Genomic DNA, 19,761 nt, shown 5'->3' with positions numbered 1-19,761 from the left:
ATAGGGTCTTCCTGGGGTCCCTTATCTAAAATATCTGTTAGATCATCCTGCTCAAAATGTGGTGCAGGTCTACTCCATCCTAGATGTTCAATTACTTCTAGACATTAATTGTCTATACGACCCCTCAGCATGGTCTGAGGGATCTGGTCTTCCAAATTCAATTTTGGGAGAAGTGTCTATCCTACTTACAGTTTGCAGAGTATCATATAGATCTTTCATCCTTGACTCGCCTGATATGAGAGCCTCTGGAACAGTTTGTGTCCAATATTGCAACCCAAAGGGTTGTGCCTCATCAGATTAAGGCTCATGATCCTCATATGTTGAAGAATGTGACTTACAAAAGAAAAGAATCCATAGATTTTGCAACCTCCTTCGATGGTTTTGTCACTTGCGTCGTTGACGGCGTCAAACTCTTTGACGCTGTTGTCAAGTTCCCTTCGCTCTTCCCCTGAACCACTGACCTCCTCCTCCTCACCTGAGTACGATGAGCTGGGTTCAGGATCCTTCTTCCGAGATCATCTTCGGCTGTTGAAATTCCTCTTTTTTTTAATGGAGAAAGTGTCTATCCTGGAGCTAAGCCACTGTGACAGATGGTAAGACAGCAGCGCCAGGGCCCCTCTTCCGAAATAGCCGGAACGGGGAAAAAGCCTCTTAGGGCACAAAAAACCTCAGCGTGATGGATGGTAGTATAGTCGTGGTGGATGTGTAGAAGGTTCCAAAACAGGTCTGCCCCATATGACAGGGTGCCAGCTGGAATGGAGACGTGGTAGAAAGTTGAGGGCAACAATCCAAGATACGGCTCTTCAGTAATGCCGGCGATGTAGTAGACAGGGATGATGATAGGTGATGAGTGTCCACTAGAGGTGGCTTGGACACACAGCTCGGAAGAAGAAACCAAGCGGGACCGGTGGTAAGTGCCGGAATGGGCAGCGGCGCAATATGGGAAAGGCGCGCTGCTGAGAAGAACAGTCAGAGGAACCCAGGAGAGGCAAGAGCGAGAGAGAGAGAGAGAGAAAGAGAGAGAGAGAGAGAGGGGGAGAGAGAGACAGAGAGAGAGAGAGAGAAGGCCGCCGACCGCAGGGCTTCCGAGGACACAGAGCAGAAGGGGAAAAAGGTTGGGAGCTGTGGAAAGAGAGGAATGAAACGCTGGAGAGAAGAGGAAGAGCGGAGGAAAAGGACAGAAACGTTCCGGAGCGGAACACAGAGGACTCAAACACTAGCGTTGGGGTAGCAGCAAAGGGACGCACACTGCAGTTGCAATGCGCCGGGCACGCGGGAAGGAGTGACGAACGTCTCCCGACGGCGGCCATGTTGTGCAACGACTAGACCGCAGAATGAGGCGCGTGAATGAATGCGACGGCACATTCAATGGCGGTCTAGCCTTCAACGGTGCCAGAGGCGCCATGGTCGCATGACAGCCGTCGACATCGAGGGCTTCCACTATTGTGATGTCCAAGATTTTTTCAACACGGGCGTTTTATCTTTCGGCGTCAATGATGTCAATGTTTTTTATTTCGAAGGAGTATCTTCTCGACTCGACCGATCCTTTGAAGGTTCGAGGAGGTTTCCACTGGGCACCCGGGCTCGAGGGTGCACAGGCTTTTTCCTTTGCCCTTTCTTTGTCAGGTTTTTCCTCGACAGGGGCTTGACTCTTACTCTCCTTCTTCGACGGGGGTCGAGGCCGCATTCTCAAGGACTTGAAGCATTTTTAGTCTGAATCTCTCCCTTTCGGCCAGGGAGGCCGATTTTGTCGGCCAAGTAACCCGTTTAGGGGAGGGACTTCATGACGAAGATGGCGACCTGTGACGCCTTTTCTTCGTACATCATGAAGATGATGAGGAGTGGTGAGATTCACTTCTAGATCGAGATTGTTTTTTTGCTTTCTTCCGACAAGGAGAGCCGCTCCTCGACTCATAGGAGGATCGCTTTTTCGACAGTCGTCGAAAGCAATTTATGTGACCTACCTGCAGCTAATTCCCATTTGCGTTCTTTCAGGGCTTTCACTGTCATCAAAAGGCAGGATCCACACTCCGATATTTTATGATCGGATCCCAAACACCACTGACACACCCCCAGTCGTGGCATTTCTTAAACTCCGATTTGTGAGTCAATGATGCGATGAAGATGCCATATTTTGTAATAATAACAACAGGTTTCACGAGGGAACCGAAGCGCACCGTTCTTCCGAAGCAATAGCTCTCGCGAAAAACAAAACTGAAGCCAACGGTCGCTGTGCACGCTATATTTACCAGTGATGATGTTGACATCGGGATGAGGCTGTCAAGGGCATCAGGAATCAGGCGGGTATCATGAATCAGGCGGGTAAGGATAGGCCTAGAACAAGGAGTCATTGTGCAGGTGGTAGTATACATAAGTATGTGGGAGGTGACTTTGGGTGCAAAGGTAAAAGGATATCAGTTTTCCTTAAAGGAATAGTTTACTCAAAAATGTTATTGGCTCAAAAGATGGGCCATGATCAAAAATATATATGTTAAATGTATTTGTACCGTGCAACGTCACCAACAGCGCTGGTCCCGAGGCACTCTGCCGGATCTTCAAACGATAAGGTGGGATTGGTTGGTAAAAGAGGGAGTAGGGTAGTGAGAGGAGTGGTGTTCTGTTGGCAGCTTCAACTCAGTACACACCGGGTGCTGAGCTTTGGTGCGAGTATCGGATCGATGTAAGTCCTCGGTGCTGTTGGTGCGGCTTATGTGTTGTTGCAGTGTTGTGAAGTGCGTGCGGGTTGTTGTGTGAGAGATGGTTGTGCAAGTTCTTTGAGTGAGATAAGTATGCAGAAATGTTGAGCTTTTTTTAGTTAGTGGGTTATATGACATTTGACATGCTAATATTCACAATTCTGTCTAAGTGTGGCACTTGTTAACCTTCACAATCCAGTCCAGGTGTGGCGCAGGCCTGCGTTCACAGCTCTATCCAAGTGTGGCACTTGCTAACCTTTACAATCCACTTGCTAACCTTTACAATCCCATCAAAAAGCGTCTCAGGCTAATGTTCACAATTCTATCCAAGTGTGGACATGCTAACAGTCCCAATTTCCATTTAAGTATTGCAATTGGTAATCTTCATAATTCCATATAAGTGTGGCAGCATGCTAACATTCACAATTACATCTAAGTGTGGCACTTGCTAGCCTTCATAATCCTGTATAGATGCGGTGCAGGCCAGTGTTCACAATTCCATCTAAGTGTGGGACATGCTAATCATTCGAAATTGCATCCAAGTGTGGCACAAGCTAATATTTACAGTCCTATCTAGATGCGACGCAGGCCAATGTTCACAATCCCATGTAAGTGTGGCACATGCTGGCTATATAAAAAATATTAATTGAGAAAGTTCCTATGTTAACTTTTGAGCAAATGAGGCTCAAATTCACATTTAAAGCACTAGGAGGCATCCATTTTGTGAAATGGATGAGCCGCCTGTGGAAATGAAAAAAAGAAAAAATTTGAAGGAAGGGGGGAGGGTTTTGGGGCCCTAGGGCCCACTAGCCACCAGGGATATTGGCGAATGTGGTGTCGTTGGAAAGGGGAGATTCTCACCTTTCCAACGACACCATGTATCTGACGCATTGCTGGTCACGGATCGGCACAGCGCGCTCGATCCGTGACCAGCAGCCCACTGAATCACCAGGGATACATTTGTGACGTGGGGGCGAGGGGGGCTGCTTACAGTAAGCAGCCCTCTCCCCCGTCCCCCAAAGCATGGGGGCACATATGTGATAAACCCTGGGGGCAGATGGCTGATCATCTGCCCCCAGGGAAGGTGGCAAAATAAAAAAATAAAAACAAAAAAACAAAAAGGGAATTTTGGCTGGGAGTGGGGGGGGGCACTAGCCACCAGGGATATATTTTACAGAAAAGGGGGGTGGCCCTCTCCTCACCACCACAAGGGGAAATGGGGGCACCCCATGTAGCCCTCTTGGGGGCAGATATGTGCTCCTTGGAAGGGGCATCTGCCCCCAGGTAGGGCTGAATGAGATTGCCCCCCCCTGGATTTGGTGTGGGGGGGTAGAGGGTCATCCCCCATTATATTCAAAAATTACCTGGCGGTTTAGGATCCCCCTCAGCCTGCCCTAAAGTGTAGTGTACCGTTTCCATTTTTTTCTTTGTTTACGAAACTTAAACTTGCCTTGGCACAGAGGGGCACATTGCTGTGCCAATCTGGCCCCGGTGTGCCCAAACCATACTGCCCCACACACTGGGGGGCCTGTCCCACAATTTTTGGGGGTCCTCTTCCCCCCCACCCCAAATGGAGGGGGGGTGTACCTCACGCAGCCGTTTGTAGGAGGCCCAGAGAGGCCGAGGGAGGAGCCCCCGCTACCCATTTGGGATCAAAAATTGGCATCAAAAATTGTGGGAATGTGGAAACGGTGGAATGCTTTTTAGGGGGGGCTTGGGGTTACCTGTGTTTTAGGCTTTCCCTTTGGCACCCAGGTAGGTGCACCCACACATGTGAGGTACCGTTTTCATCGGGACACCTGTAGGAAAGCGGGACGGTAGACTGTGTTGTCGGGGGCGTGTTTCGATGGGTGAGCCGAGTGAAATGTGCGGAAAATGCATTTTTTTCCCACATTTTAGACTTTGCGGGGGTGTCTGGGTAATACATTCTGGGCCGATTTGCACAAATCATACCTCTGCGGATTCCCACGGGTGTCCTCTTTTCGGAAATGCATGGGGTTCCCGGTTTTCCTTGGTGGCTTGGACACCCGAGGCCCATATCTGTATGATGTGCCCCTCTGGAGAAAGTGTGAAATTCAGGTGTGAAAACAGACTTGGGGTTACCTGTGTTTTAGGCTTTCCCCTTGGCGCCCAGGTAGGTGCACCCACACATGTGAGGTACCGTTTTCATCGGGACACCTGTAGGAACGCGGGACGGTAGACTGTGTTGTCGGGGGCGTGTTTCGATGCGTGAGCCGAGTGAAATGTGCGGAAAATGCGTTTTTCCTCCCACATTTCGGACTTTGCAAGGGTGTCTGGGTAATAAGCTCTGGGCCGATTTGCACAAATCATACCTCTGCGGATTCCCACGGGTTTGCCCTTTTCGGAAATGCATTGGGTTCCCAGTTTTCCTTGGTGGCTTGGACACCCGAGGCCCATATCTGTATGGTGTGTCCGTCTGGAAAAACCGTGAAATTCAGATGTCTGAAAAGACTTGGGGTTAGGGGTGTGTTCAGCTTTCCCCTTGGCGCCAAGGTAGGTGCACCCACACATGTGAGGTACCGTTTTCATCGGTACACGGTTGGGAACGCAGGAAGCTATAACATTTGTTGTGTTTCTGTGGTTTTCATAACGTTTTGACTCATTTGCTGGTGCCCTTTGTCACACAACCCTTTAATTTCCCAAATGTGACCTACATTTAGTCGCTGCTTTAGGCACCATACACTTTTGTAACCTGCACAAGGTCTGCCTGCGCGCTTTCAAAAAATGTATGCTTGCCGTTCCTCACCACATTGGTTTTCCCGATTTACACATGCTAAGTGCGTCTGTTCAGGCCGTGAGCATAAAACTCCTGTGTACCATGGCTCAGTGTTTGGCTTGTGGTATTGCTTGTTTTGTAAAACACTACAAAAAATGTGTGCTTTCCTAACTGCAAGAGTCGGGGGAATGTGGCAGAGCATTGCTTTTCTCAAAATTCAAAGAAGCAAACCATGTCCAACACATACCTTTTTTTCGGTCATTTTCCCGCTTTTCCCCTACCTAGTTGTTGCCTAACCTACGCAAATCACCACTTTCTAAACTTGGAATTTTGTCTACTTTTCAGAAATATATGCCTTTCTGTCCTCCAATTCGGCTTTCCTACCCTTTTCTTCCATTGCGTCCATGCATGTCCAATTGGCCAAAATGGCCTACCTCTCACAAAACGGTTGATAACCACATCAAAATAATGGTTTTTCGTTTCCACTCAACCTGTTCTTGAAAGCCAGGAAATTGGGAAATTCAGCAGAGCAAACCATTTGTTCCTAGCTCTTACAAGGAAAAAACCACAGGCTTCTTTGTACATCATTTTATTCGCATTTATTGAAAAAACAAAAAGGTTTCGCCCTTTTTGGTTATTTTCCCTAAACCCCCTACAGCAACCTAGGATTCCTGGGTGGCGTTATGACCGTCTACGAGTGGGGAAAAAAAGGAGCCAAATTTGGCAGAGATATCTCGTGTAACAACAAAGTTACAAGGCATTGAATGGCCACATACCGAAATCACCAAAAAAGGCCTTGGCACTGGGGGGAAATACCCATGGCACTTAAAGGGTTAATCCCACCTGTGAATTTGCTTTAGAATGTGTGTCAACGCAGTAGTGCTGAGTAAAAGTATGAATAGAGTGCCATGTAGCTGCTTTGCAAATGGCGTCCTGCGGGACGTTCGCAATAAAGGCTCCTGTACCCCTGGTAGAGTGAGCTCTTGGTGTGAAAGGCAGAGTTTTATTTTACAGAGTAGCAGAGCGGTATGCAATTCACTATCCATTTGGAGATGCCGTTTTTTGAAACGTGATCATCTTCCCTGCCAGGTCTTATGGAGACAAAACAGTTGGTCTGTTTTTCTTAGCAGTCTTGTCTTGTTTACATATCAAATGACCGCCATCCTTACATTTGGTGTATGGAGTTATTTCTCAGCTGAGCTTGAAGGGTTTTGAAAGATAGCTGATAGTACCAACTTGCCTATGGGGATAACAAAGAAAGGGTTTTGCACTGACAAAGCTTGTAGTTCACTGACTCTTCTTATGGAGGCGATTACAAAGAGGTTGTCCTGTGAGCTTTGCAAGTACCATATTTAGGTCCCACCCTGGAGGTGGGTTTAAAATTGGAGGGTAAAGTCTTAACTCCTTCAATGAATGCTTTAATGACAGAGATTTTCCACCAGGACACCTTGCTTTGAGAAGTGGTGTACGTGGATAGAGCTGCTAGATGAATCTTGATGGAGTTAAATACTAGCCCGGAGTCTAGTAAGTGGAGCATGTGTGATGGAGTACATTCTGTCAGGTTTTATATTTTTTGACTGGCACCATATTCAAAATCTTTTCCATTTGTTAAAATAACAGTGTCTGGTTTTTGTTTTGCGTGTCTCCTTCATAGACTGGCAAGTTCATGGACGGGATTTTGGTGGAACGTTGTCCCCCCACCTCTGTGCTGTGTACATAGTAGCAACTAGGATTAGTGTCACTAGTTCCTGGTGCATTTTGTTCACCACCCTGCTCAGTAGCGGTGTTGGGGGAAAAGCGTAGGCAAATTTCACTCACCAGTTCACTGGACCTGTGTTGAGGAAACCTGAATCCGAAGTCTGGGCATTGCGTGTTTTGGCTTGTGGCAAACAAGTCTGAAGGGGGTAACCCCATAGGGAGAAGACATTGTTTAGGATATTTCTGTCGAGCTGCTACTTGTGCTCCTCAGGTAAAGGATCTCTGCTTAATGAGTGTGCCAGAGAATTGAGTGCCCCTGGAACATGTTGCGATGTTAGGAGCATGCCCCGCTTCAGTGCTCACTTCCAAATGTTTTGTGCTAGTATGGACAGATTTGGAGAATGTGTGCCCCCTTGCTTGATTATGTAAAACATGGCAGTGGTGCTGTCCGAGAGACTTGTACTGTCTGACCTGACAGGTGCACTTGGAAGGCTTGCAGAGCTTTGAGCACTGCTAGCAGTTCCAAAAGGTTTATGTGATTTTGGGCTGTGATCTGTGTCCAGAGGCCATGCACTGTGTGGTGAAGGTAATGGGCTCCCCACCCGGTGAGTGATGCGTCTGTTGTGACAATTGCTTGCACTGTAGGGTTGTGAAAATGTTTTCCCTTTGACAGGTTTTCGTTTGTCCACCAGCCTAGTTTTTGAACTAGGGTTAGTGAAACAACCATTAGATTGTCCCACTGACCGCTTGCCTGAGACCACGGGTTCGCTAACCACTCTTGCATTGGATGCATGAGAAGCCGTGCGTGTGGAGAAAGCTAAATGGATGATGCTATTATCCCGAGAAAGCACATTGCTTTGCGTACAGTTATTTGGCTAACGGCTAGATACTAAGGTATTTTCAGCAGTATGTTTTGCACTCTTTCATTTGACGGAAAGACTAGACCCTCTCTGTCTTTATGACAGCTCCTAAGAACTGTTTGGTCTTGCTTGGAACGAGACTTGATTTTTTCTCGTTGATCGAGAATCCCAATTGGAACAGGATACTGATTGTTCTTAGGATATTTTGGTTGCAGATTCCCCTGCAATCATATCAGCCAGTCGTCCAGATAAGGGTAAACTGGGATTAATTCTCTGCGTAGATGTGCTGGCACCACTGTTAGTACATTGGTGAATACCCTTGGAGCAGAGGCTATACCGAAGGGTAGCACCTTGAATTGGTAATGTTGGTGCACTATTTTAAAACGCAAGAACCTTCTGTGCGCTGGGAACCTTGAAATATGAAAGTATGCCCCTTTTATATCCAAGGTTGCCATGTAGTCCCCCTGCTTTAGTAGAGGGATTACCTCCTGTAGCTTTGTCGTGCAGAATTTTTGTGGTTTCACATAGGTGTTTGCAGGGCACAGGTCTAGGACTGGGTGTACCGTTACGTCTTTTTCGGCACAAGGAAGTACATTGAATAAATACCCTTGTTTACCTGGTTTGCCAGGACGATTTCTATGGCGTCCTTTAGAAGCAGTGCCTTCACCTCTTCTAACAGGATACGTTGCTCTTCCTGTGAAGTCTGTCTTTGTCTTGGCGGGTGGTTGGCTGGTGTTTGGATCAGCTCTATGCAATACCCCCCGTCACAGTGGGAAGTACCCACTTGTCCGAAGTGATCCCCTCCCATGCGTGGGTAAAGTGTAAAATACGACATCCTACTGGAGTGGCATGGGAGAGAACCTGTAGCGGGTAGTCATTGCTTAGGGGGGTTGAGCCCCCACTTGAGGAGGATCTGCCCCTACTCCTAGACCTTCCTTGGCCTCTTTGAAAAATGAAAACCCTGTTGCGAGGACTGCCCTTGTGACGAACCCCAGGACGAACCTTGCCCACCTTGGTTGTAATTAGAAGACCGTTTGGAGTTCTTTCCTCTAAACCGGCGAGAGTTAGAGCCCCCTCTTTGCCCAAAGGGTTTGTTAGTGAGCTGCCCCAGGAATCTGAGGGTATCATATTCCTCTTTTGCGCTTTTAAGTGCATCCTCCACTGCTTTGCCAAACAAAGCGTTGGGTTCAATGGGCATGTTTAAGAGGGTAGCCTGGGTTTCTAGTTTAAAGCCTGATTTACGAAGCCATTCATGGTGTTTAATCAGTGTGCCTTCTGCCATGATTCCTCCCGCATTGTCCGCTACGTCCAGGTTGTTTTTAAGGATGCAGTTACCTACCTGTTTCCCCTCAGCGATGGTGAGTGAGAGCTGTGTTTTTAGGGGCTCTGGGACCGAGTCTATCTGTTGTGCGATCTCATCCCTCTTGTGGCAATGATAACTGGCTAATAGCGTTGTGTTATTAGTTATCCTTGTTTGATAGGCTGCAGAGAAAGCTACCTTTCTGCCCAGGGTGTCGATTTTCTTACTCCCCTTGGCAGGAGGGGCTTTGGCAGAGGCCAGAGGGGTTCCTGCCCTCTTTCTTGTAGTGGTGACTACTAAAGAGTCTGTCTTTAGCTGCCCCCTAATGTATAAGGAGTTCGAGGGGGCTAGTCTTAGCATCATCTTGATACGCGGGTTGACTGCCTGTGTCAAATTGGGTGTAAACAGAGAGGGCTGAATACGTCTCTGTAACGATTGTAACAGGGGGGATAAACTGAGTTGCTGATTTTTTTATCCCCAAGGATTTCCCCTACAAAGTCTTTGTCGACTTGGGCTTCTTAGGTGTCTACTTTGAAGTGCTCTGTCTACCGGGGAGTCAGCCACCACTGGTTCGGTGTGGTCTGGGGACTGGATGACGTATACATCCTCATCGTCGTCATCATAATATTGGTCCAAGTCCCCTGTGTCCCGTTCGTCCTCTGGGTTGTGTATGTGCCAGGGTCTTGAGCGCCATGCGTGCTATGGTAATAAAGTGTCTTGACCTAGGTCATGATATGATGAGGTGGTCGCCTGCGTGGTGTCTAGGCAGGCTTTTTTGGCAGCTCGAGTGACTGTTGACCCAATCTGAGGGGTTACCTGAAGGTTTTGGAGGACTTCAGGGTGGTCATCAAAGAAATTTATAAAACAGGACATTTTCCTCATGACTTTATCGAATTGTTCTGTGGTCCATTGTGTGGAGCTTAGCAATACAGAGGGAGCAGGAGTAGGAGGAGCAGGTATAGGTGGGGACTCTGGGACAGTGGTTTTCTTATGATGCATAGCCCCTGAAAGGGTGCCCTGAGGGGTAGTTTAATCCCTGCTTTTAGTAGCCTGATCATTTTTAACATGGGGCGTCAAAGCCTTATGGTTTTTCGACATTCTGGCCTTTAATAGGGTGTCAGGGGCGTGTTGTTTAATCAACTTGCTAAATTTTGAGTTTTTTTTAGCTTTTTCTTGAGGTCATCAGCGCGTCTTTCGATGCCCGGTCGTCGGCACCCGAGGACTTCCCAGATTTAGACATGGTGTCGGAAACAGACTTTACAGTCTGTTTCGGGGGCTGTCGTGTGTTGATAGTGACCGCGATGGCCCAGAGGACAGGTAATGTTCGGACCTTTTCCTTGATGCTGCGTGTGGCCTATCGGTCAATGTGGTTGGCTTTCATCGGTGGGGGATGTGCTTGGTGTGATGTAACTTGGTAGTGCTTGATCTGCCAGGTGTCCCCGTAGCAGAACCGCCGGCCTGCCTGTTGGGGTCGGGGTCTCGCATGCGGGAATCCGATTGATCCCGATCACCCTCTGTGTCACTTGCGACGTCGATGCTGCCATCGCTGGAGACTCCCTCGACGTCCATGGAAGCTTTGGCCTGCATGGCGTGGTTGGCCCAGCGCTTGCGGTCCTTTATGTTTTATAGCCTGTACAGTTTGCAAGACTTGCACTGTTTCTCTGCATAGTCCCTGGAGAGACAAAGGTTGCACACACGGTGCAAATCTTTCCAGGGAAACTTCCTATTACAGGAAGGCCAACATTTTAAAGGAGTGTTTTCCATGATGTACGAGGATGGCAGCCTCATACAATAAATGGGAGTAAAGGGGAATATACATTCTCTTAGTGAGACTAGAATATGAACCTCCACCCGCTCTCCCTGCTGTGCAGGGCCAAGGCCCGATGGGGCCTTGAGAGCCCGTAGACAAAGGATCGCTGAGACGGGAGTTGCTGTCGTCGACAAATGAACTTATCCTTGAAGCCGTCGCCGAATATCTTGCAGTAACCGGTTGTCGAAAAGACAGAACGAAATACTAGAATTAAACTTTACTAAGTAATGGCGTCAGCCAAGAAGGAACGCTGCGATATGCATCCAACTATGATGGCGGAAAAAAACAATCTGAGGGACACCGATGCGTGAAGGACCATGGGTACAGTAGATGACACACTAAGGATAGTATTACTGGCACGCCCTGTCGACGTCCCTTTTCGAGTAGCGAAAACAAAAAAATGTAATACTTTGCAGCTACCACTAGATGTTGGCCTATGCATACCATGTGATCTAAACAGATTCCACAAGCCTTAGAAATATATATATATAAAAACACACACACACTCAGACATGTGCCCTCTATAGGTGTCCTTAAAGGTTTCAATAGTCTAAAGACAGAACAATTATGTCAAACTTTATTTGTGCCCAAGCTACACTTACCAAGGACAAAAGAAGTGACACAAAATAGTGAAAAATGGCTTTTGTTTTTAAACGTTGTCCTTTTGCTTTTTCCCACAATGTGACAAAGGAGAGCATTATATGGAAATATTTAAGTGGAATACCTCTCTCTGTGCATGGCTGCTTAGTTCCCTGCCAGTCCCTTCTGTCCTCCAGTGGGTTAAACAGCTGGTCCCGCTCCATTTGAAACAGGCTCTGTAGCTTGCGCTCTTCCCTGATCAGCTCTAGGCGCTTCATACGTTCTCGAGAACTGGAGATGAAGCTCGGACGATGGATCTTCAGGGCCTCCTGCCGAGAATATTTGAGTATCAGTGATGGACAGAACTCACATGTGCGCACCATAATACCCTGTTATTTGTTTATTCTACAGTACGATTAGGACCCAATAGTCAACTGAGTGATAGACGCAAGTAATCTGACAGCAGGAGACTGGCATGGATAAAGTAAAAGCATTATTACAATTTATAGGTGGCACTTTTTTTTATTAATTACATTTCATTAAATAGAGACAATTTTTAGGGCAACCAATTGTCTTACGTGCTGAGGTGTAGGAGTGATAGAAAATTACTAGAGCTGCCCGCTGCGTAATGTGGTGTTCAAGAGGAAATTCCCTAACATCTTAAGGAAATAGTGCAAGGTTAGTGTGAACACCAATCATAGTGTGAACAACAATCATACTGCTCTGAGCCCAATGTTCTTTTCTAGAATTTAATATTCAAGTGTCATTACAGTTTTCTTGTGCTCCCAAAATTATGGAGTGTCATGACTAAGCCAACACGTGTTTCAACCAAAAGGTCTTTTTCAAGGCCAATTGGTATCTTGTTAAAGCATCAGGTATGTTTGCGCTGTCCTGAATATTTCCTGTCCTCAGGCTGGGAATCCCCTGTAAAATAGAGCAGTTTAAACTAAACTGAAAACTTCAGGTCACTTTAGTGCTCCATCGTTGTGGGCTACACTGCCCACAGCCAATAGGGAACAACTCCCTTTACTCCGCCCCTGTCGGCCATCTTCAGATTTGGCAGTGCAAGTAAAGTGGCAGTAAGAGCCAAAAGATGAGCCATGAGGGGTAGGAGGGAGGGTGGCATATGAATAGATTACAAAGCAGTAAAAACAACCAATACACAAGGGTGGAGGAGCTCCCATATCACTTACCACAGGAGACTTACCAACCTTATGAAAACAGGTTTCGTAGAACTGCCTGGCCGACTCTAGACTCCTCTGTGGAATCCCTGTCGACGCAGTAGAATCTGGTGAATGTGTGCACCGATCTCACCAGATGGCCGTGGAGCAGATATCCGGCAGTGGGATCCCAGAGAGAAAAGCAGTAGTGGCGGCCACTGCTCTGGTAGAATGCACTCAAGGTCTACCCGGGAGTGGTTTGCCCGCTTGCTCATGGCAGAAAGAAATGCAGGCTGCAATCCATCTGGCAATAGAAGACCTGGAGACAACCTTACCGGGCCCTGTAGGTTTGAATGTGACAAACAGTTGATCCGTTAAACGGAGTGAGTTTGTGCCGGCCACATAGTACTTGAGGGCATGCACTCCAGTGTGTGTAGGGTGCGATCTACCGGAGATGAGGGGGAGCCGAAAAACACTGTTAACACCACCTGTTGGTTAAGATGAAAGGTTGTAGGTACCTTAAATATGAACCTTGGGTTAGTTCGCAATACAGCTTGTCCTTGTGGAACATCAAATAAGGCGGTTTTGAAGAAAATGCCTGTATCCCTCCCGCTCTCCTTGATTAGGTGATTGCCACTAAAAGGGCTGTCTTCCATGACAGGTGTTTGATGGATGCTTGGTGCATGGGCTCAAAAGGGGGACTCATAAGCCTTGTGAGCAGTATGTTGAGTTCCCAGGTTGGAGTATGGGGATGGACTGGAGGAAATAAGCAAAACAGACCTCGCAGAAACTCTTTCACTAGCCGATGGGACCAGAGGGAAGACTTTCCAGAGGACCGGCAGTACCTGGAGATTGCAGCCAGGTGCACCTGGATGGAGGAGTGTGTCAACCCTGACTCCGCCAGTGAAAAGAGATACGGTAGCAGCTCTTCTGGTTTGATGGTCTGTGGACGTTGGTGATGCCTTCTGCACCACACCTGGAAACGCTTCCACCTGCTCCTGTAACATTTCAGAGTGGCAGGGGCCCTTGCTTTAGCCAGCACGTCCTGGCAAGACTGCGGGAGGGAAAGGGTCTTAACTTCTAGGAACACAGGAACCAGGCATCAGATTGGGAGAGGTTGCGTCGTGGTGCAGAACCGTCTGGTTCCTGGAAAAGAGCAATTGGTGCGGAGGTAGCCTCATTTGAGCGGTCACTGACAGAGCCAGGAGCTCGGAATACCAATACTGTCACGGCCATGCAAGGGCCACTAATATCAGTTTGCAACGATACTGTTTGAAAGTGTGCAGGACACGTGGCACCAGAGGAATTGGGGGAAAAGCATACAGGAATTTCCCCTCCCATGGGAATGCAAAGGTGTCCCCCAAGCAGTCCGGATCAGGGGAACCGGCTGGCAAAAGTCTTGCCACGGCTGTTGTCGCATGTGGCAAACATATTGATCTCCGGGGTGCCCCACTCCTGGAACAACCGATTTAGTTGGTCTTCGTGCAACTCCCACTCGTGACAAGAGCGCAACTCCCTGCTGAGGGAGTTTGCTAGGGTGTTGTGGATCCCCGGTAGCTGGAGGGGAATCGGGAACATGAATACACAGCATGTGAATCTATGAAAGATCCAATGCTAGAGAACTTGTTAAAGTGGTAGGTATGTTTGAGCTGTCCTAAATTAGCTCAGTTTAGACATAAATTGGTAGCTCAATGTGTTTAGTGCCAAGTAAACATTTTGCAGAATAACATTTAAAGTAGTACTTAGGATGTATTAGCTTTCCAATGATTGTAGCAAGTTTTTAGTATCTCTTGAAAAATCAGGGTGCCATGTGTAGTGCATCCGACCGCGATCGACTTAAATTCTAAAAAAGAACATTGTGCTCAGCACAGTATACACAAGCATTGGCAATGCCAATTGTTGGGGCCTTTGTGTAGGCATGGGAAAGGGTACTTGACAGGCAGAGCCATAGTGGTATTAACTGGCCATTGATGGTAGCAGATGCAGAATGGTGCGAGTACCTGGGCATCTAATAGCACTGCCCGGAAAATTCCTAATACTTATACACAAGCCAAAACTGTTGGTTTTGATAATGCTCGTTTTTAACAGGACTTCAGTGAAGGACACTATAGTGCTTATAAATCGAGTGGGTGAAGGCAGATCTGGTTTAGGCATTTATTTGTATTCCACCAGTAGCAAGAATACAACTCCGATTTAGTCATTAACTCTCAGAAGGCTACATGAAAAAACACTGGCAGGCACTTTGAACGCAAAGTTTGATGGTAATGCTTGTTCAAAGCAAGACCAAAGAGCTCTCATGAGGAGTTGTTTTGGGCAGGAGGGGCAGGAACTGGGTGGGAATGGCCATCGGGATTAGCATGATGTGCATCTATGTGCGGAGAGCAAAGACGCTAGAAGCCTAGATTTGAGTACTTTTGCAAACAATTCAAGGAGAGCGCCAGCTTCAACACACACATGCGCTCACTCCTCGTCCTCCCACTGATCTCCGGACAGACAGGTGTTGTGACCGCTGCGGAGAGTGAAAGCATCTGGGCACAGTTCACGTCCAGTGAAGTGGAGGCTGTCCCAGCATAGCTGCGTGCACCGGCAGATGTCAGGCAGACGCCATGCTGCTTTTCCAAGCCTTGCTGTGGGGTGCTTTCTTCTGGGCCTAGCAGAAGCTGGGTCAAGAGCACACTTGCCCAGCGTCCATGAGCCACGCACCTGGAGAGCTCAGACGTTTCTTGCAAGGAGCATAGCAGTGCATCTTTTACCCGAACATTTGATTGAGTGTATATGTGTAATGTTTCCCATTACAAGCCTTTTTCTTCCGATGACAAGTTGAATTGCATGCATCTATTAGCTAGTGGTTGAAAAGCAAGCAAGCACATACTTCTATTAGCGCCGGATCACAGGTTTGGCGGAACAGTAATTACCCATTCCCCATTGGGCCCATTCGGGAATTCCCCATTGGGCCCAATGTGGAATTTTCAGCGCTACTACCGTTGGAGGTATTATCGTGCGGTAATAGCGCTGCAAATCGACAATTTCATGGCAGATTTACTCCCAGCTCCCAGCTGAGGTTAAATCCTGCCAAACCTGCCACATCTCAAACCAATCACTTTTAAAACTTTTTGATTATAAGTGTTTTGTTTGCTTTTCATAAAACGTGCTTAAAGATCAGAGTCAGTCACAGATCTTATTTGCTTCTTTGGGAAGCAGACTTTGATCATAATGTTCACAGCCTGGTGCCGGACCGGTGCCGGAGACTAACTGCTTCTGAACAGCCCGCCCTTTTACTCCACAAAGTGAATCAGTAGCAGCTAGAAGCGGTGGATGTGGAGAACGCTGCAATTTGAGACGTCTGGGCAGATCCCTCTCAGTTCGAGGCTTGAAACGCTTTAAGTGATTACTTTCAGACTACTACTAAAATGTGGTGGCCATCTTGGAATATAATTAACGTGTAAATGTGACAGACTTCACGTTTAAGTTTCCTTGTTAGTCGATCCCAATACTACAAAACTAGCCAATCTAATATAGGAACTCCCCCCATCCAACCACTAGTAAATGCTGCCACCTATTAAGTAGCCCAATAGAGTTATCCTACCAGAATAGGATTCAGTAGGAGGTAATCATGTCCGAACCTCAATTTTAAGCACAAACAAACAAGATGTTCCTGAATATTATACCTGACAAACCACTTCACGAAAAGTTTTGCAATGGGGGCAAAAAAAAAGGGATTTTTCCAAAGATCTTCCAAACCCGCCACTACTAGTTGTTGCTTTACATGGCACAACCAGGGTAGAGAACGACTGCCCGGATAGCTCAACAAATCGATAAGTGCTCCCCGATATTTACCAAGATCCGGGGAGCTCCATAACTTGACCCAGTAGAATACCGATTTCCACATTAGTTGGCAAACTACAGGGGCCAAGCCACACTCCATCATTAAGGTGGCACTCAGGGTACTATGCCTGAGGAGCTTTGTTAGGATTTTATGCTCAGCCACCCCAGAATAGAGCAATTGAAGCACCCCATATCTCGGCTCCATACAGGATAGCCATGGTGACCTGGATGTTATAAAATGTCCAGAGCAGGTAAAACCGCCTGCTCACCATGGGAAGCAAAAATCTCTTCAAACACCACTATTCTTTCCCAAAATGGACTGAGATTTGGTAATTTGGCTTAACCAGGTACCATTGTGAGACAATCTTACCCTGAGGTAATGGGTAACCTGTTCTAAGATTGTCCCTTCTACTTCCAACCCCAGTGCTTTTACCCTGGGCTTCTTAGATCGGAACACCATGCCCTTGGGTCTTACTCCTGTTAAGGGTTAAAACCAACTGGGAGCATGTAGAAATAAAACACTTCAGGCTTCGCATGATACCCATTGGGGGATAAGGCCAACAAAACCAAGTAGTCTGCAAAAAGCAGTGCTGGAAAAGAATCCATACCTAGGATTTGGTGGATCCGATTTTGCACCCCGACAGTCTGCCAACAGGGCCAGGATGATCTTGTTGATATAAAGGATAAACAGAAGCAGGGCAAGGACATAGCCTTTGTGTATGCCTCTGTTAACAACAAACTGGCTCGTGGTCTCTCCCACTGGGCCCCATCTCACCATGGCAGTATTACAGGAGTACAATTGAATAAACACTGCCACCAGATGATCTGGGATCCCCCTGCATCAACAGAACCTGCCAAAGTAGTTCCTTAGGGACACTGTTGAAGGCCGTCTGGAGGTCTATAATATACTGCGCACACTTACATCTATTTTAAGACACAGTATTTCTGTAGTATCATATGGTTCACTGGTCCATTGTACTCAACCCATGGCGAAACCCAGCTTGGAGTTGGGAGTTCAGGCCCTTAGATTCCACACACTCCTGCAGCTGCAGGAGGACAACAGAAGCAAAGACTTTCCCTGACGCATCGAGGAGCAAAATGGGCCTATAATTACTCACTCAATACCGCCCCCCTTCTTATATATGGGTAGAATCTCAGCACAAAGCCATGAAGCAGGGACCTTATTGAGGTTAACCACTGATTGGAAAAAATTGGTTAGCACCGGCACACAGAAATCCGGCTCATCTTTCCAAAGATCGATCGATCCCCTTTCGGGGTCGGGGCCTTTTGGCCGTTCGAGCTCAACAAAGCACTTCTTACCGCAGACAGAGTAATACTAACAGGTAAACCCCTATTGGTCGCCAAATCAACCGCTGGACCCTCCAAAGCTATTCCCCGGGGGCTGACTGCAGTCACCACTACATCATACAAACCACGAAAATGGAGGAACCATTCTTCCTCAGTTATCATACAATGAAGATCATTGTCCTTAGATTCTTGCCGCTCTATAGCAGCACGTCTAAGCTCGTTCCATTCACCCTTGAGGAATTCGGACTTCTTGAGTCTCACAACACTTTTGTATCTGTTCCTTAATTTATTTGCCACCCCCAGATAACTTGGAAGTGACAATAGTGCCTCCTTGGCTTGTCTACAGTCGGAATCAAACCATGGAGAAGTCTTAAAAGGCTTCCGCTTACAGGCAGGTTTAAGCTTAGAGAACCACAGATTAAGCTCAGAGGTTAATCAGAGAAGTCTTCAAAGGCTTCCCCTTACAGGCAGGTTTAAGCTTAGAGAACCATGGATTAAGTTCAGAGGTTAATCGATCAAATTCAAATAAAATCTCTTCACCACAGTTAGATTGGCATATGTTTTTGATGGAGGGCAAAATAGACAAATACATTGTGGGCTTTGAGCCCGCTGCCAGAATATTGTCCAATTTAACAGCACGTTTAACATTCCCGACTATTCTAATTGGTACACTGGTTTGGTTGTTCACCTGTTTTTTGCCACAACCATCTCAGATTAAAAAGAGGTTTATAATCACTACCTAGGTGCTCTAAGATACCAAATTCCTCCACTGCCTCGTAAACGCTTATCTCAATCCAAATGTAATCAATCCTGGAAGAGAGTCCAAGGCCAAAAAAAGTATCCTTCCCGGTCTGCCCTCCACTCGCCTACCATTACACGTCCTCAGATCCAGCCCGTATAATAACCGTGCTGCATCTACTGCACACCTGTGGGCCCTTCTGGGATAACTAGCCTCCAAAGACGGAATTTCCCAAGCAGCATCCGCATCATCCCACAAGCCCTCGAGCTCATGGAGGGGTTCCAACTGGAGGCTAATATCTCCCCCGGAAATGATGTGTCCTCCCCTCAGCATCCTGTTGCCAGTTGCTGTGTTGCAAATCAAGGTCAGGGTCGCAAATGGGTTGGACCAATATGGCAGTTGTAAACATTAAAGATAAGCAGGGTGAGCTCTTCATAATTAGTACAAGTAATAATTTTCTAAACCTAGGTGGTACTCCTACTCAATTTAGGTTCCTATCCCGAGTCCACGGCCACCATGGTCAGCAGTCCCCCACCCCCCCCCCCCACCCCCACAGCCGACCTCTAGGCCCCTTTTTAGCTGGGGAATTGAAAGTTCTGAACCCTGAGATTTCAATGGCACCCAATGCCCAAGTTTCCTGGCTGCAGATAATATCGTGCAGAGCTATAAAAGCAATCCATTCCGGGTCCACTAAATTCTTAGAAATCCCTGCCACATTCCAAAACAAAAGCTTTGTACCACTGGGGACAAAGGAGTTGGTCGGGGGGAGAGGGAGGGAGAATGTCAGTCCACCTCTTCCAAGTCGACCACCCAGAAGATAGAGCTCTGGGCACACATAGGTAGATGATCTCTGGGAGGGTACCTCACAGGGAACTCAGGCAACAAGAGTCTCAAAGAAACCATGGAGCCAGGGAGAGGGTAGGTTCTGGTCTCAATTGACAAAAGTGCATCTAACCATGTTCGAATTCTTGAAGGCCAATTCCACATAATCCAACAACCCCTGGCCCATCGATGCCCTGCAAGACCCCTAAATATCTCTTATAATAGAC

The 19,761-nt window shown here is 47.3% G+C and overlaps 1 protein-coding gene across 2 annotated transcripts in view; it reads right to left on the bottom strand.

The window, feature by feature from the left end:
* The window catches only part of ALMS1 (ALMS1 centrosome and basal body associated protein), a 417,466-nt gene that overhangs the window by 88,624 nt on the left and 309,081 nt on the right, over positions 1-19,761 (bottom strand). For both annotated transcript variants that reach the window (XM_069632315.1, XM_069632316.1), the window contains one exon: positions 11,826-12,009. In XM_069632315.1, coding sequence (XP_069488416.1) covers positions 11,826-12,009 — 184 coding nt within the window. The remainder of the gene's footprint in view (positions 1-11,825; positions 12,010-19,761) is intronic.

Source organism: Ambystoma mexicanum, chromosome 6q, assembly GCF_040938575.1.
Source record: "Ambystoma mexicanum isolate Mex_15411 chromosome 6q, UKY_AmexF1_1, whole genome shotgun sequence".
In the NCBI taxonomy this organism is placed as follows: domain Eukaryota; kingdom Metazoa; phylum Chordata; class Amphibia; order Caudata; family Ambystomatidae; genus Ambystoma; species Ambystoma mexicanum.
The sequence above is the reverse complement of the archived record's forward strand: the minus strand, read 5'-3'. Positions and strand labels throughout refer to the sequence as shown.